Source organism: Barbus barbus (genome assembly GCF_936440315.1).
Source record: "Barbus barbus genome assembly, chromosome: 44".
In the NCBI taxonomy this organism is placed as follows: domain Eukaryota; kingdom Metazoa; phylum Chordata; class Actinopteri; order Cypriniformes; family Cyprinidae; genus Barbus; species Barbus barbus.
The window spans coordinates 22,257,275-22,280,837 of NC_136722.1; the positions used below are offsets into that span (position 1 = coordinate 22,257,275).

Sequence of the window (23,563 nt, forward strand, 5' to 3'; positions counted from 1 at the left end):
TTGCCACTTTTGCACTAGTTATTAACGTATTTTGAATGCAAAGGGCACTTTATTTTTCCCAAAAATTAGTGTTGATTTATGCAAGTTTTGTAATACCGATTGTTTCCGATGAAAATTCAGATTTAGACTTTGAGAACCCCTGGTATACAGCATGCAAAGAGTGCTCCCTTTAAATTTATTCAGAACTGTCACTCATTCTTCACGATCGCACAAAGTTGAGTTTTGACCGATGAATGTGACCACAATGAAACTTTTTTAATGAAGTTACAAGCATGATAGGACTCGTCCCTGGACAAAAAGCAGTGAGTGCGTGGATTGCAACCCAAACACTTCTGATTGGCCATTGCGTTGTAGAAACCACCAGACATGTCTGTGATTGGCTACGCTGCTTTGTAAAATAATTTGACGCTTTCCAAAGCGGAAGGGCAGATACACTGGATTATTTGCCATATCCATTTCGTTTATACAATTATTACAAAGAAACAGAAGACTTATGGGCAGCTTTTCCATCTATTTTCTCTCCTATTCTGTTCATTTTGTTTCCATTGTGTAAATATTCCATTTAACAAATCAGAAGCTCTAGCTCCTGTGTGATAATACGTTGTCATCCAGTGTTTTTATATACATTTGTCCTACTTGGTTTTGTACTGTTGTTCTTGCACCTTGTTTTAGTGATTCTTTGAGGTTTTAACCAGCATCATGTGATTGATTCGGATCAGTGAATAGATGCTTTGCATATTTGATTATGTAAATAACAGCTATAAAGTCTTCTCTTGAACAACAAAATTCATTTATTGCAAGCAGAAATTGTTCACACATGTCACTATTAACAATAATCGCTCTATAGAAACAGAGAATAGGATAAAGCAAGTAACAAAAGAGGAAGCAGCAGTCAGGCAGAGCCAGTGTTCACAGAAGCCGAACAGTCTTTCCTGTGACGGTCAGATAATCGTCATCAGCAAGTGCTCTGAGGGCCTCATCAAACATGTCCTTAGTGATGGCCTGAAATAGGAGGAAAATATTCAAGTCAAGATTTTCCTTGGGCTCCAGGCTTGCAGTTTACATAAATTCATAACATATATAGTTGGAGTGGCTATGCATTATTAGCATTATTAAAATAACTCAAGGAAAACATACCGCTTCTGACTGGCCACGAAGATCATCAAACAGCTGCTGGTACTTCATAGCTGGTGTTTTGCCCTTTGATTGGATGAGTTTCTTCAGAGCCTGAGCCACTTCCTCCTTACGCTTGCGTGCTGTAGCACTCATCCCTGTCCAGAAACAACCAATCAAAACCATCAGACTCTCTTCAATTTGCATACAACATCCACAGGTACTATTTAATTACTACTTTATTCATTTAAAATACATTAATTTTTATATTAATTGTTTTTTTATTGAGTCAGCAGTGGTTCATATCTTTACAGAAACAACCAATTAAAACCATGACACCAAACCTGCATACGACATTAACAAATAATTGGTGAAATGAAACGGAGGATAAAATAAATAAGTATTTTATATAATTACATCACTAATTAGTTACTATTTTATCCATTTTAAAATATAATAAAATATAATAATTTAAATAGCACTGATTATGAACATTTTCAAAGTGAAAACTGTAGCTAATATCTCTCTCTCGCTCTATATATATATATATAATATATACACAGTGCTTGAAGTGGAAAAAGAAGTGCTGGTACTTACATTATTATAATTTATCATTTATAAGTACTCTTAATAAATTTAACATTTTAATATGAATACTTTTCTTTCGAGTTATAAATAAGACCATGTGACAGTTTATTACAGCATCTCTAAACCCTAACCTGTGGTGAGGATGGAGATATCCACGAATCCTGTCCTGGGATCAGTTGCGGACTGTTTCAGGGCTTCTCTGTGCAGTCTCTTGGCTTCCTCCACATCGATGGACTCGACTTTGCTCGAGAAACGTACTTTAGCGTGAGCTTCAGCCAGTCTGATGAGAGACTCCAGCTGACGGGGGTACGCAGACACCATCCCTCTGCCGCTGCCGATCTTACGCATTTCTACGTAGGCCTGCAAAGGTCAAAATTACAATTCATTTGATATTGTCAACATGTATTATATATCATACTACAGGTACATTGATCTATATTGTTTATATACCTCAATCAGGGCCTGACTAGCTTCCTCATTGAGTCTGGGATGCACAGACGTGCGAGCGAAAGCGATGTAGTCTTTTAACATGGCCATGTCCATATGCTCCTCTTCAATCTGCTCCTCACTCTGATAATACAGAGATACGAGATGATGCGCGAGACGTCTGTCATATGCCTCATCCTGAGGGTCCAGCATCAAGAAGATCAAATCAAACCTAAGAAGCAGAGATTTTTTAGTTTAACAATAATAAAGAGAAATGTTTAACAAAAAAGCTAAAAGCTGTTGGATTAATGTGAAATTAGACATTGAGCACCCCCATATAGCCAAAATGGCATGATCTTAACACCCTGTGAATATTCGACTGTGAGAATGGGAGTCGAATCAGGCTCCTCCCATCAAAGCATCGAATCGTCGACTATTCGGGGTCACCCCTAATATATATATTTTTTCTTATATTTATAAGATATTGATTGTGTTTCTATTTTAATTTTGAAGTTTTAGTAAATTTTGTGATGTGTTTGTCATTTTTAATCTTTTTTTAAATAGCGTCTATTATTGTTTTTACTATATTAAGCTTACTAAATTACATGAGAAGTTTTGTTTTTGCAACTAGCTTTACCAAAAATGTTCTCTCACGGTTTAAGTTAACTATAATAAACAAACCTTTGAACAGTAGTGTAGCTCACTTTTTACAATCAACTATAATCCCGATGGATAAATCGTTCTCGTTTTACAGAATTTCCAAATCTCATCACATTATGATGTTAAGTGTGTTGTAAATATTGTGTCATGTGTTCTCACCTGGACAGAAGTGTGTGAGGAAGCTGGATGTTTTCTATGGTGGTCTTCTTGGGGTTCCACTGAGACTCCACCGGATTGGCTGCGGCGAGGATGGAGGTCCGAGCATTAAGCTGGCAAATGATTCCAGCCTATGACACACAAAAACTGCATTAATGGTCTGTCCTGACAATCAATCATCACAGTGATCATTCACGCATCACCCTCACCTTAGCAATAGAGAGCGTCTGCTGCTCCATGACCTCATGCAGCACAGACCGCGTGTTGTCGCTCATCTTATCGAACTCGTCGATGCAGCAGATGCCGTTGTCGCTGAGCACGAGCGCTCCTGTCTGCAGAACCAGCTGTCGGGTTTCCGGGTCCTTCATCACGTACGCTGTGAGACCCACAGCACTGGATCCTTTCCCAGATGTGTACTGACCACGAGGAACCAGGTTAAACACGTACTGGAGCAGCTGGGATTTACTGGTACCCGGATCACCGCAAAGCAGGATGTTGACCTCTGCGCGGAAGTTTCCACGCCCTGTCTGAGAGAAGTCCTTACGGGTCCCACCAAATAACTGCAGCAGGATGCCCTGGGAAAAAAAAAAAGCCTACTATTAACTCACATCCTCAGAAACATTTGAATTGCATCTGTTCTAAGGAAAAACATGAGGCCGTCTTAAGCAGTACCAAATAAAACTCACTTTCTTGATGTCCTCGTGTTCATAGATGCTGGGCGCCAGCGCGGAGGACAAGCGTTCGTAGACGTCCGGTTTGGCCGCTAGTTCTTTGAGCACTGCGACCCGTTCTTTGGTGAAGAGTTTCTGCTCGCCGTCCTCGTCCAGTCCGTGAAGACGCTTCTCATCTGTCTTCCGAAAGTGGATGGCGTCGATGTGGGTCTTGTACACAGACTTCACCTGGCTCTGTCGAGGGTTCAGACGCATGGGGGCAGCTCTGTAAATGCCTGATGAGAATAACAAGACATGCTGGTTAGACTTCTCACAATTCCAGCTATATTATAATACATTAAAAAAAACAGTTTGAACTTCAATTAAAATCAAAGTTTTTAAAACATTTAATTCAAAATTCTCTTGATAAATTAGATAAACAATACAAATAATAAGCTATAAAGAATAATGTCTACGACTTCTATTATCATTTATAATTATAGCATATTACGTAACACTTTTTATATAAGATATATAACTATTATTAGAAATGTAATATTCTATGAATAAACAATAACAATGAAAATGTATAGAATTTTATAACATAAAATAGCAACAGCACAAATAGAATATTAATAACATTATGTATTAATTATGATATGTAGCTGCATATAAAAACAATGTTACAATATTGTAAAACTATAAATTAAATATTAAATGACACTATAAAATAAAAATAAATAATTGATACACAATAATATTCCATATTATATACTATTAATATAATAATATATTGTGCAACGATGTCAAAATATAATAAAAAGATATAAAAGTTTTAATGTTATATTAATAATGTTCATAACCTACAAATAAATACTAAAAAGTCGAAAATATTAAATAACACAATACTTAAAACAACATTAAAATAATGCATAAGCAATAGATATTATAATATTCTATCATTTATAATAGAAAAACACAAATGTTATGAAATCTGAACATTAATTTTTAACAACCGTTATCAGTTAGGAGTTTCTCTACAGAAAAGTACTCTTTATTAAAAGAATTCAAGTACAATAATATCAAAACACTCCAATATTTAATGTTTCTGAAAGTCTAGCTGTTAACTATTCCTGCGCCATAACTTTGAGGAAGCTAGAATCCAGGCATTGTTCATAAAGTACAGAAAGAGGAAGGACCAAACATGATTAGCTATTATATAAAACCACATAAATCATCAGAGACAACAGGTCGTACCAGTGATGTTTACTCTGTCTCCAGGTTGCACTTTGTCAACTAGGTCATTGTGTGCATAGACGACTGTGGTGTGTGGCGTCTGACCCGCAGGCATATCCTCTGGAGATTCCTGCAGTTTTATCTGTCAGGACAAAACACATGGCGAAGAAAAAGAAAATCACTTTTTGTTGGGGTAAAAAACAAATGCAATAATAATACAAAAATCTTTATTTACAAAAATGATATAACGCAAGTTAAAAAAATAAATAAAATAAAACTAAAATATAAAAAAATTAAATCACACACAAAAAAATAAAATAAATAAATAAATAACCCACCATTTGTTTGTCAGAGAAGATGGAGCGGTTATGCATCAGCGCCATGCTGTGGGTGGTGTTGCAGTTGCGGCAGACAGCCGGTTCAGCGATGCGGCCGCGGTCCACCTCAACACGCGTGTTAAACGCACACACCTGACAGCGGAAGAATGCTTCCTGCATCTCAGGAATCAGCTGAGAGGTGCGGATCACCATCCCACTGATAGTGATGAGCTGGTCAATATCTGAAAGAGACGAGAGACGATGATGTGACGGCTGCAGACACTCATCAATAATGCATTGTCCCTGTAATAAATAAATAAAATAAATAACAGCGTGCGATCATGACACACCGTCTCTCTCACCTTCAGGGTTGAGCGCACGCATGTTTCTGGTTTTCAGGGCGCTGTAGGGACGCACTTGAATCTGATGCTCCAATATGGAGTCTGGGAAACGATCGAAGAAGAGCTCATTGACGGCCATATCGAAAGTGGGGATGACTTCCTGTGTGGAGAAGAGTGAAAGACTTTCAATAACAGGTCAAAGTGGCAATACAACAAAGTTTTTTAATGTTTTTGAAAGAAAAAGCTCGCCGAGGCCATTTGATAAAAAAAAAAAAAAACAGTAAAATTGTGAAATATCACAATTTAAAATAAACTTTTTATTTGAATATATGTTAACATGTAATTTATTCCTGTGATGCAAAGCTGAATTCATTACTCCAGTCTTCAGTGTCACATGATCCTTCAGAAATCATTCTTATACAGGGCTCGACAATAAGGACTGCCTGATGGCCCGGGACCAACGTGAAAGACGGTTGGGACAGTAGACGGATTTGTCACTTGCCCGAACGGGCCACTGCAGCGTCGTCGCGAAATTTGATCATTTGCATGGGTTAATTAAATCCATCTGTCTTTCCATCTGTTCATCCATCCAACAACTGTCTGTCTGTCTTTCCATCCATCCACCTTTAAGTCTATCAATCTATCTATCCATTTGTCTGACCATCTGTCCATCCGCCCGTCATCCATCGTACCATCCATAAACCATCCATGTTGAAAACGTTTTTTTTTTTTTTTTTAATTCTTAGATGAATTTGAATTTTAAGTTTTTTGTAACATTATAAACATCTTTACATCGTTTTTATACTATACTGAATAAAAGTATTAATTATTTAAAGAAAAAATAACTTGTTGACCCCAATCTTTACGGGTAGGAACTTTTTGATGTTTATTTTTTATTACTAGGCTTATCACTCTCACCTGTGGATAACAGATCAGCTGACGGTAGAGATCAGCATCAAATGTCTGAATATGACTACAGTTCACATTCAGTACCGGTTCTCCAACAACACTGATCTGAAACATACACACACACACAAAGCAGCAATATTATTACTTAAGAACTGGATATTAAGGCTTCTGCATGAATAAACAAGTGCAACCATTGTTTATGCCTTTCTAGTCAGTACTGCACTTCTCACCTCATCCAGTTTCTGCATATAAAGAGGCTCATTCAGGTCCAGACCAGCGTTCTCATCCTCTCTGGAGTTGGGGTCTGTGAATTGCTGAAGAAAACGCTGCAAAAAAAAAAAAAAAAAAACTGATTTTCAACCAATGATCATTTTGTCATGGAAGACAAGTTTTTGGCAGTCAGCTGTGGATGAGTGTAGTGAGACGGACTGAAATCACACCTGAAACTTCTCCTTGCAGGTTCCCACATTGACATCAGTCCCCCAGATCACCAGTCTCTGTCCTGCACCCTGCTCGCTGCCGGCCACTGCATCTCCTGATGGCTGAAAGTGAAAATATTGTATTAATTTATTCATGTTTATTATTAATAAGTTATTTATTCAATGTAATGTTTGTTCATTAATTTAATATTTTGACATTTTTAATATTTTAATTTAGTAATTTTATTAGTTTTTTAAATATTACTTTTTAGGTATAATTTATTTCCATTTTAATTTGTTTTCAATTTATATGAACTGGCTTGTATTTTTATATTTCCAGCTTTCATTTAATTCAGTTTAATTTTTAGTAATTTTGTGTTTTTGTTGTTTTTTTAAATATTACCATTTAGGTTTCATTTATTTTCATTTCAGTTTTAGTTTATTTTTATTTACAGCTAATAAATGTATTGCTTCAGCTTATTTCAGTTAGTTGCTCTATTTTCCTTTAGTTTTTCAGGTAATATTTATATTTTCAGATTTAATTTGATTAAAGTTACTTCAATTAAAGCTAACAATAATATGGATTTTCTGACATGAAGTATGACCAAGTACAAGAGTGTAATCTAGTGCTGTCAAATGATTAATTACATCCAAAATAAAAGTTTGTTTACATGCGTGTATTTATTAATATACACAGAGTATATATTTTTAAAATATTTACATGTATATATTTCTATTATTTATAATACAGATAAATATTTAATATATAAACATAGCATATTTTTCTTAAACATATACATGTATGTGTGTGTATTTATATAGACAAATACACAAAGTACACACACATGTAAACAAAAACTTTTATTTTGGATACGATCAATCGCGATTAAGCGTTTGACAGCACTAGTAATCACATATTACTTCCTTGATTAATCATTTTGAATATTATTGTTATTATAATTATATTACATTATAGTTTTGCCCTTAGCTGATCACATGCCTGATGCTCATTAACAAGCCACAAAAATAAGTCCAAACTCAAGAGTAAAATATTAACCATTAGAAATAAATGTTCATGATGTGTTAAATGTAATAAATCACTAATGTTAAAAACACACCAGTAATGCAAAGATTAAACTCTTTCACTCACCGGTTCCGAATGCATGTCGACCTGTGGAGCTTTCCGGACAGACCCCAGATCGGCCCGCTGACGTGCCGGGGTCCCGCGTATGCCGCTGCGTGGCGTTCCTTCCACCCTGGAGCTGGGAGTGCCGTACATCAGCGGAGAGCTCGCGTCGATCTCGCTCTGCAGGACTGGAGGAAACACATCTTGATGTTTTCCTAATTCACATTAGTTGCATAAACAATTCGGTGCAAGTAAGAAGTTGAATACGAGCCGAACCAGAGCGTGGGGCCATGGGGCTGGAGAACAGAGACACGTCCTGAGCGGATGTGTCCATGGCTGGAGAGGTGGGCATGGGCTGAAGCTCTGTGGACGTGTCATGAGCCCTCGACCGCTGTGAAGGAGGGGAGAGAGGATCCTGGCTCGCAGCTGCAAACACATACAAAAACCGTTCACATGCAGCAACAGTCAAAAACAAACCTGTCTGGAACTGATTACAAAAAAAAAACTACATGCATGCCAGCATATGTGTGCATTCAAAGTCAATGTAACTCACGGGTCGGGGGGTCTCTCTTACGGCTCTGGGATGATGATGGTGAAGACATCTTGACTCAAAACTGAAAGATCTCAAAATTAGTGAACTGGAACCAAAATTCATTAAAACTATTTCTAAATCCTGTAAATCATATTACAAAACAATTTTATTTACGACATTAATAAGGTTCATTTATATTAAGTTTACAATTATATCTTCTTAAATTTTAAATATAAAGTTATTTAATTTGTGCACTAACATTGAATTTAATGTAAATTTAAAGTGTTGCAGGTTCTATTCAGCATATATGAAAATTAATACCTCAATATGTTAATCACTTGTGACTTAAGTTATTATAAATTATCATAAGTGTTATACAATAAAAGTTATTGTTAAATTATGTTAGCAGGGCTAAAGATTTTTTTCCAGAATGACAGAAATTAGATCACGGCCTTCATCACAACAGCAATGCGTCACAAAATACTTATTATAATAAGCATATCTAGCTAAACACAACATGAAGAAAAAAAAAAAAAAAAAGGTTTAGTTTGGCAAAATAAGTTTAATGCTTAACGTATATGAGATGCCCAGGGAACACAACATGTCTGTCCACATACCAAACTTTCTTAATATTTAAACTAAATCGGCAATCCTACGTAGCACATCTATTTTGTAAGCACATTTGACAAATTATGTAACTTACAGTAACTTTTGAGTTGCTAAATTTACACTGGAACAGTGACAGAGGCTAGCATCAGCCACAACAATGACAATACAGTCTTTCACCTAGAATACAGAATAACTCTTATTTTCGACTAAAACGCACTATGTTAAGGTGAAATTGACCAAGATATGTTTTTAGGTTATCGTGATTACATTTCCTTCCAAACACGATGAGTTTATAGAGAAATATAACGCTTACCGTTCGCACTGCTTCCCTTCTGATGTGAACGGTGGCGCGAAACTGTCTGTGACGTAAATTTCGCGGGGAAATTTTGACCAACCAACAATACGCTCCTCATTATCAGTCGAGAGGGGGAGAAGTGAGACACGTGTGTGCTTAAATAATACAGAACTCGCTATTTCTTGGATTACGCAATTAAATTGCAATTACGTATGTTTAAAACACAACAAACTATTTTCCAAATGTTCTTAATGGCAGACTGACAATTATAGGATGAGTGACATAAACGAATCCCCTCAACTGTTTGGTATCGCCCGAAGATTTCGCGGGAAAGAACATCAAAGCAGAATAAACAGAGGCGATTCCTCTGATATCCACTAGATGTCCATGTGGACAAGATGAAGTGCCACAATAAAATATGAATGGCATTTTGGCCCCATTAATGAAGATGATTTATTAATGCAAGCATTAGGCAGGAAAATAAAACAAATTATTTACTTTTTTTTTTTTTTTTTAATTAAATGTAACATTAACAGCTAAAAACTTTCTTGCTTTAATTCGACTCGTTTCAATTTACATTATATTTGTACGTTCAACGTGCTTCTCGAATACATGGATGTGAATAATAGATGAATAAATGGATGTATATTTCCTACTATACAATACAGTAAACACTCAGTTAATAATAATAATAATGAACCAAATATATTTGTATTCGTATTATATAAATTTTCTCTCGATGATCCTTCTTTGAATACATACGCATTCAACTTGGTCATAACAATACTAATAATAATTATTATTATTGATAATAATAATCATCAAAACATTACTATTATTATTATTAATGCGAACGAAAATCCATAATAGCCTAATAACATCATTAATAATAATAAACACGAACGAACCCCAAAATGTTTTGTCAATTTAATTAAATTTTTTATTCTTATTTTTTCATTTATGTATGTATATATGCTGGTAGGGCGCATGAATGTTCTCGCACTGCTAGGTCCTTCCACACGTGCATACACATTCAAACATGTCCTCACGTCCTACTAACTACAGCATGAAGTTCTGACAGGCTGTTCTTAAAAGTTGCTGGTAGGCGTTCATGCACACCCGAGTCTCCTCAAATAGGAGCACAGGCGGAACATGTGACTGACGCTGGACATTCACTGGCTTCTGGAAGGGGGCGGTGATGCCGTGACGCAAGCCGAGCGCTCGTACTTATACACGCGGACAGCAGAGTTTCGACAGAGAGCTACGAGGACTTTAACAACTGCTCGAGAGACAGCCAGACTTTTGGAGATACGCGCTGGTTGCGCGAGACAGGGTGTGATTGCGCGTGAAAAGTTACGCTTTTTGAGGACGAGTAAAGCATCTGCTGATTGAGTTTGAGTTTCGCTGCGTCCATGTCTGACATATACAATCTGGACTCGCAGTGCGTAACGCCACCATGCAACATGAGCTGGGCCATGGAGCCTACCAACTTTTATGACAATAAAGTCATGCCAGGGGATGTCAAATCCGGGGGAGAGCATGGCATGTCCGAGGACAACAACAACAGCAGCAACAACATGATGGAGCTCAGCAACGCGCCTGCCATCTACGATGATGAGAGCGCCATCGACTTCAGCGCCTACATCGAGTCCATATCCACGGTTCCGCTGGAGATCTGCAACGACGAGCTCTTTGCAGACTTGTTCAACAACGCCGTGAAGCAAGAAAAGCCCGAATTTTACCTGCCGAGCGCTTTTGCGCAAAAGAGCGCGGAGAGGCTGCAGCACCAGGATGGGGGATTTGGCAAGGGCGCGTTTTGCGCACCGATCAAGAAGGAGGTGGACTGGAGCGACAACGAACAGTCCTCTTCCTTACCATCTCAGATCGAGACGTGCGCGCAGACGACCGTGAGCCTCATGCACACGGGTCAGCCGACACCTCCCACATCACCCGAGCCAGAACCCGTCACCCACAGGAGGCTGGGGAAGGAAAAGGGCAAGAAGTCAGTCGAAAGGCACAGTCCGGAGTATCGGCAGCGGCGCGAAAGGAACAACATCGCCGTGCGTAAAAGCAGGGACAAGGCGAAGCAGCGCAACCTAGAGATGCAGCAGAAGATGATCGAGCTGCACTCCGAGAACGACCGCCTGCACAAAACCATCGATCAGCTGACGAGAGAACTCAGCAGCCTCAGAAACTTCTTCAAACGCATGCCAGACACTTCGTTTGGGACTGCGGCGCGCGCGGCTGTTGACAGTCGGTGACGCACGTCGGTGAATGAGAGAGAAGAGAGAGAGAGCTCCCCAAAAACCTTGCCAAAAACATACCTCAGTGAACTTGAATTACTATGTTCTTCTGTAGCAGACGTGCATTGTTACAAATTGGATGATGGACTTTGGCACCGCATGGTGTCGTCGTGATTATTTTTGTGAATGTTTTTGTATTCTAATTTATTACAGAAAAAACTTCATATATGTTTTTATGATACCTGTTTTATAATTCCCAAAAACTTCGTATTAATGCCAGAGCATGTTTGAAATTGTACAGTGTGTACAAATGTATAATAAAACGACGTGAAATGTCCAAAAAGATCCATGTGAACTCGCATGTGTGCATGGGGGCGTGTCTGAGGGGGCGTGGTCTTAGCTGTCAATCATCTTGACTGGATCGTGACTATAGAGATTTTTAAATTTAATCGGCTACTTCAAAAAAGTCACGTGGATTGTAAGGAACAGCGATTTTGGATTTAAGAATAAAATAAGGTTTGTGGTAAACACTAGAGACACATTTCCAAATTTCAGATTAATTTGCCAGACCTCAAAGATCAATTCTGAAGCTACTGGTATTGCTTTTAAATATAAGTTGGTAAATAAGGGCTACAAATACTGCTAAGGTTCAAGTTGAAGAACTTGACGAATTGAAGCAACTTTTTAGAAAGAAAAAAGTAAAACTACAACAATGGTATTCACAGGTGAATAAAAATAGTAGCATTTGATCCTAGTTTGACCCATTCATAGTTGATTCAGTTCAATGACATAACTAACTAATTATAATCATTATACATAATATAAATATTCATAGAACATATTGGGTATAATTGTGTACTTATTGTCACAGGAGTCAAATTAGGCATAAAAACAATTTTGCATACTATATTAGACACTTAAAAATGGTTGTGAAGAAATAATATTAATTGATCTTTCATGAAAATGACTTGATCAGTTATTTGGTGGAATAAAACGTTTATAGTGAATGTAGGCATTCAGCTGTCATAGAGAGCATGACAGCTTAAACACCACCATAATGTAGATGCCACCATTTGATTGACAACACAAAAACCTTTTATCAACTGATACTGGACATCACATGAGCATCTTTCATACTAATATTATTAGTTCTGGTTTTCAAAATACTCCAGTACCACAGGCTCCAGAATGGCCATTGGTAAAGTTATTCTAGCACTGTACACTTTTTTGGTTTATTTACATACAAAGGCAAGACTAGTGTTGACTAATTATTCTTTTTAAACCATGAAATGAACAGATACGTGTGCTATAGTCAGTGCAGGTCACACTCCTCCAAACAGCGTGACTTCTGTTTACGACGTGGATGAAGACGCTGAGAGGACCGATCTCCAACCCAAGAACATTTTCCACACTGCAACCCTGTCAAACAAAAAAACAAACAATTAACTATGAACTAAAAACAGAAATGACTGACACTTTTAGACTGCTGGTCCAGAATCTTACCTCGGTACAGCTGGTTGAGTTTAAAAGAGATGTAATGGCAACTGAAACACATGAGTGCATTAATATCATCATTTGATTCATACGATGTGGCAGGAATATGAAAAAACTCTATGAAACATTAATATTTTCAGTTAACTCACAGACAACCCTGGAAATCATTTAGACTCTGAAGGCCTCAGGAAATCAACCCTGTCTGACCTCGTCTAATCAAGCATCTTGAGACATTTTCGCTTGACAGCATAAGACCAAATAATGTTACAGGCTTCTTTTGCATAGTAAAAACTAAATGCATTATAAAAATGGCTTAGCATTAAGTAAATTCTTATTAATATACACTTAAGACTATGAGATTTTGTGCTTAAGAGACAAGTCAAAATAACAATAAAAGACAAAACTCAGAAACTCATAAGGCAAGACCAGTGTTGACTTTGACAAAATTTTATTTATTTACATTTAAGATCAGAACATATAAACTTTCCCTTTCATGCCTCATCATTTACTGAGTGGTCCAAACTTTATTGCGGCTCTGTGGGTGAAACTCATTTCTGATAACATATGAGAGATATCTTCTTAAATCTGTTCCATAATATGTGACCCTCCACTTTCGCTGAAATTTCCAGGAAATAAAACAGAAGATAAACACATTTGCGTTTCTGCACGAGTGATAAAATCATGCTAGCTTCACTATCTCGAGTGTTTATGATCATCATTTTAATGTCATGTGAGATGTAATACAGATGAGTTTGTTTTCAAGAGAGCAGAATTCAAAGAATTGAAACACAAAACTTGTCATGAAGTGGTCTACGTCATATAAGAGCCCAATATATATATTTACATTAATAAAACGTACTATTATGATTTTATGACATTAAATATGACGTGATAATGTGAAAAATACCATTCACATTATCATTGTGCAAAATAAGTACTTCATTATTTAAATGGCAAAGTATACTGTATATCATAATAGTGTTTGCTGTCTTTAATTTATGCTATTTAAAAAGAAATTAGATTTTTCAGTAAAACGTATAAAGACCAATTCTCACTATTAACTAGTTGCTTATTAGCATACCTATTATTAACATATTGGCTGTTTATTAGTGCTCATAAAGCACATTTTCTGCATGACCATATTCTATGCCCAATACGTAAATTTAACTACTTTACTAACTATTAATAAGCAGCAAATTAGGAGATTGAGGCAAAAGTCATAGTTTAATGATAAGAATTGGACCTCAATATAAAGTGTGGACGATTTTTCTATAACAGTAATAAAAATTTAAATTATTTAAACTTTAAAGTATTTATATATCATAAAATGTCTGTTTTATTAAATGTCTTATTATATTAGGTCTGCTGAAATTTATGCTTTGACAGTAGTCAAAAGCTGATATCATTTTAAATGAATGCAAATTATTGTATAAAGTATGTATATATCATGCTAGTATTTGCTGTAGTGTCTTGAATTTAAGCTTTTTTTTAAGCCTGGACCTGATTTTTCTGTAGCAGTAATAAAAATCTGATATCATTTAAATTAATGTAAGCTATTTAAACTGTAAAGTATTTATATAGCATAAAAATGTCTGCTGTATTGAGTTTAATTTATTCCATTTAAAAAAAAAAAACAAAAAAAAAAACGATCTGATTTTTCTGTAACAAAAATTAAAATCTGATAGCATTTGTCATAAAATTATCTGCTGTATTGCATCTGTTCTATTAAATAAACAACCTGATTTTTCTGTAATAGCATAATCAATAAATATAATTTAAATGAATGTGAATTATTTAAACTGTAAATCATTTTTGTATCAGTAATGAAAATCTGACAATTTAAAGTAATGGAAGTTATTTAGAAATAAAAATATGCCGTGTTGCATTTAATTTATTCTATTTTTTTTTTAAATAAAACTGGATATGATTTTTAGAAAGTAATTAATATTTAACATTTAAATTAATGCAAATTATAATCCGTTTCTTTGTTTTTTACAACCCCAAAATCAGAAAAAGTTGGGACGGTATGTTAAATTAAAATCAAACTGAAAACAGTACTTTAAATTATCTTTGACCTGTATTACATTGAAAACAATACAACAGCACATTATTTAATGTGTTCCTCATGAATTTTATTGTTTTTTTCAAAATAAACACGTATTCCAATCTTGGTTCTTGCAACACATTTCAAAAAAAGTTGGAACAGTGAAGCATTTACCACTTTGTAATGTTGCCATTCCTTTTCACAACACTTAAGACGTTTAGGGACTGAAGACACCAAGTGATGAAGTGTTTCAGGAGTAATTTTGTCCCATTCTTCCTGCAAACAAGTCTTAAGGTGGGCAACAGTACGGGTCTTCGTTGTCGCATTTTGTGCTTCAAAAGAGACAGGTCGGGACTACAGGCAGGCCAGTCAAGTACCCGTACCCTCTTCCTCCGCAGCCAGGACTTTGTAATGTGTGCAGAATGTGGTTTTGCATTGTCTTGTTGAAATATGCATGGGCGTCCCTGGAAAAGATGTCTTCTTGCAGGCAGCATATTGTGCTCCAAAATCTCTATGTACTTTTCAGCATTAATGGTGCCATCACAGAAGTGAAGGTTACCTTTGCCAAGGGCACTGACACAACCCCATACCGTGACAGACCCTGGCTTTTGGACTTGCTGCTGGTAACAGTCTGGATGATCCTTTTCTTCTTTGGTCCGGATCACACGGCGTCCATTTCTCCCAAAAAATTACTGAAATACTGATTCCTCTGACCACAGTACACGTTTCCACTGTGTGATGGTCCATCCCAGACGCCTGCGAGCCCAGAGAAGTCGACGGCGCTTCTGGACACTGTTACTGTTTTGGCACAGTACAGTTTTAACTGGCATTTGTGGATGTAACTACGTATTGTGGTACTTAAAGGTTTGCCAAAGTAGTCCTGAGCCCATGTGGTGATATCGCTTATAAATGAATGATGATTCTTGATGCAGTGTCGCCTGAGGGATCGAAGATCACGGTTGTTCAGCTTAGGCTTGCGCCCTTGTCCTTTACGCACTGAAATTCCTCCAGATTCCTTGAATCTTTTAATTATGTTATGCACTGTTGAAGGTGAAATATCCAAATCTCTTCCTATCTTTCTTTGAGGAACATTGTTTTTAAACATTTCAATAATTTTCTCACGTATTTGTTGGCAAACTGGCGCTCCTCGGCCCATCTTTGCTCCTAAAGGACTAGACCGTTCTTGGATGCTGATTTTGTACCAAATCATAATTACAATCACCTGTTGACATCACCTGTTTCAAATCACATCATTATTTAACCAATTTACCTGATTACTAGCCCTAAATTGCTCCTGTCCCAACCCTCCTGTCCATGTGTTGCAGGTCTGAATGACAGGAAAGGATGTATATTTACAAATGAAATGAAGTTGACCAGACAAAACATGAAATATTTTGTGTTCATATTGTCTGCAATGAAATACAAGTCAAAGTAAATTTAGAAATCACTACTTTTTTTATTTGCGTTTTTCATATTGTCCCAACTTTTTCTGATTTGGGGTTGTACATACATACATATATATATATATATATATATATATGACTACAACATGTTTTTGTCGACAGTGGGAATTAAAATTTTCCACATACAGCAGCTGAAAGCATCGCACCTTGATTGAGGAGCAGCTCAGAAACACCTCCAGCTGCATCTTTGTGGTGGGTTCATCCATCACTGCTCCACATGCTAAACAGAGGGATCCTTTCCTAGAAACCAACACACATGCAACTTTTATTGCTGTTTTTTAAATGTTGTGTCTTTATTAGTTTGAGGGCTCAAAGGCACCATGATTCATCACTTCAGCTTTACTCTTACACAGGAATGTGAAAACAATTTAGCCATGTGGTGGGTTGTGATTAAACACAATGAAATGGAGGAGTATTTTTTTCATGCATTCTTTGGGAATTAAACCCATAACCTTGGTGTTGCTAGCATCATTATCATATAACTGTTGGATGATTTGCTTGATCTGTGCACATTTCTCTCCTAATTCATAGAAAACAACTTTTCCACTGGAGAAAGCAATATTTCAGACAGACGACTCATATTTTAGAGCAATGGTTTGAAGTGAAAAATGTCTTGATGAATTTGTTTCTTATAAACATGCAGCTTTTCACTTCAAAAGTTAATTGATGGACTGGAGTGGTGTGGATTACTGTAATGTTTTACCAACTGTTTGTAATCTCATTCTGACGGCACCCATTCACTGCAGAGGAATCAAAATCTGTTCCCTTGATGAAAAACTCGTCTAGATCTTGGACGGCCTGAAGGTGAGGAAATCTTCAGGAATTTTTTTTATTTGTTTGTTTTTTTGGTGAACTCTTCCTCTAAATCTTTTTTGTGGCTTCGGCAAGAAAATAAAAATGCCACAAACATGTCCCCTATAATACAATATGCGAAAACTCAATTTTCTAACTTGCTTCTTAATAAAGAAAACATTTGGGACTCAATAAACACTTCATTTTACAAGATGATGCAAGTAGGAATTTGCAGGTGTGATGCTGCTTTAATAATGTTTGTAAGCATTAGTTCTCTAGAACTGACGTTAATCTGTCAGCCCATCTTTAACATAGATGCTGTATAGGGTTGACGTTCACTTAGGATTGTTTCTGGTCTTTAAAGTTCACCGGTTTGGACTTGGAACCGGTCTAGGAGAACTTTGGACTTACTGTTGATCTCGAGTCTCTAAACGGCAGCTCTGGCACCGGCTGCAGGTGTGCCAGGAGAACGCTGTGCTTTCATCCACAGCTACAACCACACCTGCACATGAACATAAGCAAATCACCCAGAATTAAAATCATTTCATTGACACACTTCATTCAAATCACTTAAACCATGCACTGTATAAGTAACTAACAGTTATATTTGCACTCTTAAAAATAAAAGTTCCAAAAGGGGTTTTTCACAGTGAAGAATCATTTTTGGTTCACATTTCAGTGAAAAAGAACCTTTTTTGGAATCAAAGGTTCCATGAATGTTAAAGGTTCTTCATGGAGCCAGATTTATTTTTCAGAATGTAGTCTTGGTAATTAGTTTCATCACTGATATTTGCACTCCTTATTGTGTAAATGAGCTCATTATTGCTATTTTTACCCTTCTGATTTGACCTACTACTGAGAAATGAATTATGAAATATTATACACAAATAAATTATCAGCACATAATCTATGACTTTGTTTGTTCAGACTTCTGCGGAGAACTTTAAATTTAGGCTCTGCACGGACATTTTCTGAAAAATAACATCATAAAAGCAGTAAGACGCAGCACACAAACACATCTGTGTTACATAATAGACAGCAGGCAGAGTGATAAGACCCCTGCGTGAACCTCTACTCTCTGGAGGATCCTCCGGCACGCAGCCAGAAGCTGAAGTTGCTGACCACTGCAGAAGATAATTTGTGCTTGTTACGCATTTTGAGTCAGATTATTTGTCTTATCTTCAGGGTGAAACGGCCACGGAGTTTCAAAGTCTAACATGGAGTGTCAAATATCGCATTTCTATCCTCTAACTGAACATGGAACGATCTAAACAATTTCTGCATGAAACCAGATAAAGCATAACATGACATAATTGAATCTGTATTTAGCGCTAGATGTCCTGGGTCATCCACAGGGATTTCAGCTTGAATATCTTTTGAACATTTCCTTAAAACAGATTTAATCTAAATCTGTAATGCATTATGAAAACATGGGCATAATTCACCCTCAAAAGCAAAAGAAAAAAAGTTAAGAAATTATTTTTTTATTTCTGATAAAATATATATAGGACCATCAAGATTTCGCTGTTTTTGTAATTCATTTAAATAATTTAATTATATTAATAAATACTACCATGATGTATAAATACATTACAATATAATGAAAAATATTTACTTATTACTAGTAATTATTAAAATAAGTACTAATATAATTTAATTCTTCAAATACAATAATGAGAATTATTAGGAAAATAATGTCAAAATGCAAAGACACACACACACGTCAATCAATTAAGAATAAAAATAAATAAGCGATTAAAAAAAATAAAGAAACATTTTTACACAATATTCACTCAAAGCTCTCTAAAAATATTCAAAATGTTCATTATCCATTGAGAATTCTGTTGGTAGATTTTCTGGTAAAGATAAAGTATGCCATTTCTGTACCAAAAGAGAATTTGGGGAAAATTATTTTATTAAAATTAAATGTATTATGTATACATTGAAGAGAAATTCTAACTACTAACCGTAAATACATTTCTGCCATTTTTTCCCCTGTTTCCTTTATAGCCGGTTACGAACTGCCCCTATGACGCACGCATGTGTTTAATCGATTAATATGTCAGACGGTCTCTTCCGGTCTAACTGGACAGCTCTCGGTCAAAAGTTGCAAATATAAGACTGTTTTCCATTTTCTGAATGATACATCATTAGATATGTGGTATTACTGATGACATTTGAAAAGCAATGAAATAACTCAAAAACTATTTAAGAAAAAGGTCAATATTGGTGGATCATTTAAAGAATGAAACAATACAGGGAGATGGCATCACTTTGCATGAGTTAAAATAATATAATAAGCAAATGAACAGAACACTTTGTAACAAAATGTCTTTTATATCTCAAAACCAGGCAAGAAGACAACTTCAACATGTGGGAGAAAGATTTTTAAGGAGGAAAAGCAAATAACAAACCACAAGAAGGTCCCTAACAAAGCATCAAGAACAAAGCCTGAGCCAACAAACAACTGGTTTTGTTTAAATGGCCAAACATGCTGTACCCCCCTGAGATCTGGTTCTTACCAACTCCTCATAAACAAGGGAGGCTGTGGGGGGAATATACCAACCTGTGACAGTGCAGAGAGAGTATGGGAGGGTTTCTGGACCCAGGTGGTCCAGTATGATGGGCCGTGGTGTGGAGAAGGATGAGTCCTCTGGTTCCAGTTGGATCACTGTCTGTTCCCAGCAGAATATCTGAGCTGGTTTATGAAAAAGGAGCAGTAGCTTAATGTCACGGAATGTTCTACAGTCATGGCTCTGAGAAATAACAACACTAAGATTAATGTTGGAAACCTCTAAATCTCAAAATAGTTCAGACATGAAGAAGCAACCACAGAGACTTTCAGCTTGAATGGCTTCCATTCAGTAGTGTTGAACTTTTCCTTAAAAACTGAATTTTTAATACATTATAAAGCATTTGTGGCTACATTTCAAGAAAACATGTCCAGGTCATATTTAACCCCAAAAATCTAAATAAAAAAAAAAAAGGAAGAAAAGTTAAACCTATTTTTAGGACCATTTTGTGACATTATTTACAATTAAGCACAAATTCCTATTTGTTTTTGTTTTTTTAATTAATTATTTAAATAGATACTGCCATTATGTATGTAATGCATTATGTAAAATATAAAATTATTTATTCTAACTTATACTTAATATTATTTTCACATACCAGTAACGATTGTCATGAAAATAATGTCACAATGTATAATGCACTATAATTAGTAGTTGGCCGATATTGGGGGTTTTTTCACAGCCGATGCCGATATCTTGGAAAGCAGGGTGGCCGATATCATTTTATTTATTTTAAGAAATATTTAAGAAATTTTAAATAATTTGAAAATTTATAAAAAAATAAATAAATGTGTAAAATAAACATAATTATACTTTATAGATGACAAAGAATTTTTAAAAAATAAATAAACATTGAATGAAAATATAATTAAAAAGGACACTGTTTATTTTAGACATTTTATTTTTATTTCAAGATTTTAGACAACAATTTATGATTTAAATTTTTGTTTCAGATTTAGTTAACCTTAACTCTAAAAATAAGGATATTTTAATTGCAGATGTACAAAATGTGATATATATGATTATTTGTGTGTATGTATGTGTGTGTGTGTGTGTGTGTGTGTGTATGTATATATATATATACTGTGCAAAAGTCTAAGGCCACTAGTATTTTCACCAATAAAAAATAGTTTTAAGTCAGTTATTTCTATCTTTTGCTTAAGTGTGTCAGTAGGAAATATCAGTTTAAATTTCCAAACATTCATTTTGCCATTAATTGTAATAATCCAGTGAGATTTTTGTTTGCACGAGGAGTCTGACAACAGCCAGTGCTCCACACAGAGATCTGATCTGATCATCATCCAGTCTGTCTGGAATAACATGAAGAAACAGAACAAACTGAGATAGACTAAATCTGAAGAACTGTGACTACGTCTCCAAGACACTTCGCGTCGGGTGGTTCTTGGCCTCCATGTCGTGCATTAAAGTCGTTTAATGCACAGCTATCCGTGCATTATCCCTTACATATATATATATATACACATACAACTGGCTTTACAATTATGATTTGCACAGAGGAACAGGAACCGTTAATTATAATACTTCAGAATTGCTACCATTATGGTACAAAGAACCAGTAATTAGCAAGTCATTGGAAATGCACGGTGTCAGTTTGCTGTGCAAGCTGTGCATGAGACAATACATTCAGACAGCTGATGTGTTCATGTATGTCTAACAGGTGAAATACCATTCTCCTTCAAGGTGTCTCTGAACATTAGAACAGGCTGTGTCTGCAGGGCGTCCAGGATCTGTCTGACTGAGCTCTGGATCAGACAAGACGGGCTCAGACACACGGCTACGGTTCTTCTGTTCCCATCTGTGTCTGGCTCCCTTTGGAGACTGGGATCTGTCACAAACAGCAGCATCTCCCTCTCGCCTGCATTTGAGCTCTGCAAGACCAAGATGCACATGGAAATCTGTGAAATGTATTAAACAAATATGAAATATGCCTTTCAATATATAATAACATTTTCTCTTTTCAAATATGTAGACAAAAATATTGTGCAAAATTGTGTAAAGGTTTGAGTATATCTTATGTGCAGGAATTCGAGAATGAAAGAAATTATTATAATATTTCAATATGAAAAAATAATCTATATATTAGGTAATACTATGTTACGGCCCTATTTTGGGACATAACACATAAAAGCTGCTCAGATAAACGGATATATATATATAATATTATATTATTGTTATAATAAATGAGAGGGACACTGGCCTTTACTAGATTCTTTTTATAATTCATGTCAAAGCAAATTTGGGGAAAATATTGGTGTTTATCAAACAGAGGTTTGAATACACAAGGCTAAATAAAACTTCAATTGTTTTGCCTCATTTATAAAAGACATAAATCTGTCATTACCAGAGGAAAAATGCTTTAGGGGCAGTTTCCCAGACAGGCTGTTCGTTCATACACCTACGCAGATGTGCAATGTCAATAGCAAAGCAAACAGAGCGAATCAAAACAAAACAAAAAAGGTTAATCTACTATCCACACGAGCATGTATGCATGACCCTTAACCTCCTACAAATAAATCCCAGGTTATCAAAGTCCAAAGTCTGAGGGTTTGCTAGATCAGTCAAACAGATCATCAATGGATGATGTCACTTACGGTAAGCTTGCGTCAAACAGCGCGTAAAGCTTTCCGAAAGCTTTTCCAAAGGTGTACAGTTTGGAAACAACCCTGAGGGATGAAGACTTGGTAAATGTGCTGGGAAAACAGCTACGATGGGTTCTTAAGAAGACAATCTATAGGCAAAGCTAAGGACTATTTCCCACACTCCTTAAACCAGGTGTGCCAAGATATCCCACAAAGATATAGCTTTGATGAAAAATGATCTGATTTATGCATTTGTTGTTATAAATAGGTTAAGAAAACATTACCAGTAACTGTTTATGAACCACAGTGGCCCGAAAGCTACAACGACACCTCAAAGATTCATCCTAAAGAGGAAGAATCATTCAGAAATCTATTTACATTAAAATTAAATTATTTCATGGTTTGCACACCACTGTTGGTATTGTGAAAAACTGAAAATAACTGACATAAAATGACTAAAATCTAAATTTATTAAAAAATATTAAAAAAATATATGAAACGATAATAACTGCACTCATAAGAGTAATTTTTTAATGATTTTATTTATTTTTGTTCTCAGCATAATTAGAAAAAAAATGTATACATAAAAATCTTAATCTTAATTAATTATTGCGGGGCAAATTAATCGTAATTTTAATTTAATAATAAAAGTAACTTAATAATAGGTTGAATAAAAATAAGAATGTAACAGGCCTACATTAATTGGAAATGCTAAATACTCTTAATATACTCTTAATATTGCCAATAACTGATGTTTTTGACAATATCTCTGGCTATCGTCGATACAAGATCATCGTCTTTCGACGCGCCCCAGCAAGGGGAGGTTATCACGGGGCAGACAGCACGTTGCCTGTTACGTCGTTTGTGCTGCGTTGTTTAGCGGTGGCACTGATATTTCACACATTTTAAGCTCTTTTATTTTCCAAACGTAATAGGATTAGTCCAACGAATCATTCGGTTTGTAATGCGCACAGAAC

The 23,563-nt window shown here is 35.8% G+C and overlaps 2 protein-coding genes and 1 pseudogene across 5 annotated transcripts in view; 1 reads left to right on the forward strand and 2 right to left on the reverse strand.

The window, feature by feature from the left end:
• Window positions 1–445: 445 nt before the first annotated feature.
• Window positions 446–9,766, reverse strand: LOC306863561 (DNA replication licensing factor mcm4-B-like). 3 transcript variants are annotated; one of them, XM_079406974.1, is made up of 17 exons: window positions 9,396–9,766; window positions 8,495–8,555; window positions 8,218–8,367; window positions 7,966–8,129; window positions 6,837–6,938; window positions 6,627–6,722; window positions 6,406–6,501; window positions 5,509–5,647; window positions 5,168–5,388; window positions 4,851–4,971; window positions 3,630–3,889; window positions 3,153–3,518; window positions 2,947–3,074; window positions 2,152–2,359; window positions 1,833–2,061; window positions 1,138–1,271; window positions 446–1,002 (listed from the first exon to the last, which is right to left on the reverse strand). In XM_079406974.1, exons 2-17 carry the CDS (start codon window positions 8,541–8,543, stop codon window positions 910–912), a joined length of 2,556 nt encoding a protein of 851 aa, XP_079263100.1. In that variant the 5' UTR covers window positions 8,544–8,555; window positions 9,396–9,766; the 3' UTR covers window positions 446–909. The 3 variants fall into 3 exon arrangements, with proteins under 3 accessions (XP_079263100.1, XP_079263101.1, XP_079263102.1); XM_079406975.1 differs by having other exon boundaries at window positions 770–1,002; window positions 9,177–9,402; XM_079406976.1 differs by lacking the exon at window positions 9,396–9,766 and having other exon boundaries at window positions 770–1,002; window positions 8,495–8,615.
• A 573-nt stretch (window positions 9,767–10,339) lies between these two features.
• LOC306863562 (CCAAT/enhancer-binding protein delta-like) lies at window positions 10,340–12,641 on the forward strand. The gene has a single exon (XM_079406977.1). The coding sequence runs from the start codon at window positions 10,790–10,792 to the stop codon at window positions 11,636–11,638; it is 849 nt and encodes a 282-aa protein (XP_079263103.1). The 5' UTR covers window positions 10,340–10,789; the 3' UTR covers window positions 11,639–12,641.
• LOC306863680 (DNA repair-scaffolding protein-like) overlaps window positions 12,618–23,563 on the reverse strand; it is a 40,973-nt pseudogene continuing 30,027 nt past the window's right edge. The window contains exons 12-18 of the transcript XR_013786098.1: window positions 21,674–21,875; window positions 19,980–20,111; window positions 17,825–17,915; window positions 16,768–16,861; window positions 16,429–16,485; window positions 12,922–13,039; window positions 12,618–12,640 (exon numbers count right to left, since the gene is read on the reverse strand). The product of XR_013786098.1 is annotated as a DNA repair-scaffolding protein-like (transcript). The remainder of the gene's footprint in view (window positions 12,641–12,921; window positions 13,040–16,428; window positions 16,486–16,767; window positions 16,862–17,824; window positions 17,916–19,979; window positions 20,112–21,673; window positions 21,876–23,563) is intronic.

Excerpts from the sequence above, each read along its gene's own strand:
- LOC306863562 (XM_079406977.1), top strand. The coding sequence starts at position 10,790 with ATGTCTGACATATACAATCTGGACTCGCAGTGCGTAACGCCACCATGC.
- LOC306863561 (XM_079406974.1), bottom strand. The coding sequence starts at position 8,543 with ATGTCTTCACCATCATCATCCCAGAGCCGTAAGAGAGACCCCCCGACC. Across the intron at positions 6,723-6,836 it reads CCTGCAAGGAGAAGTTTCAG|CGTTTTCTTCAGCAATTCAC; the intron begins GTGTGATTTCAG and ends TTTTTTTTGCAG. Across the intron at positions 1,272-1,832 it reads TATCTCCATCCTCACCACAG|GGATGAGTGCTACAGCACGC; the intron begins GTTAGGGTTTAG and ends GTTTCTGGACAG.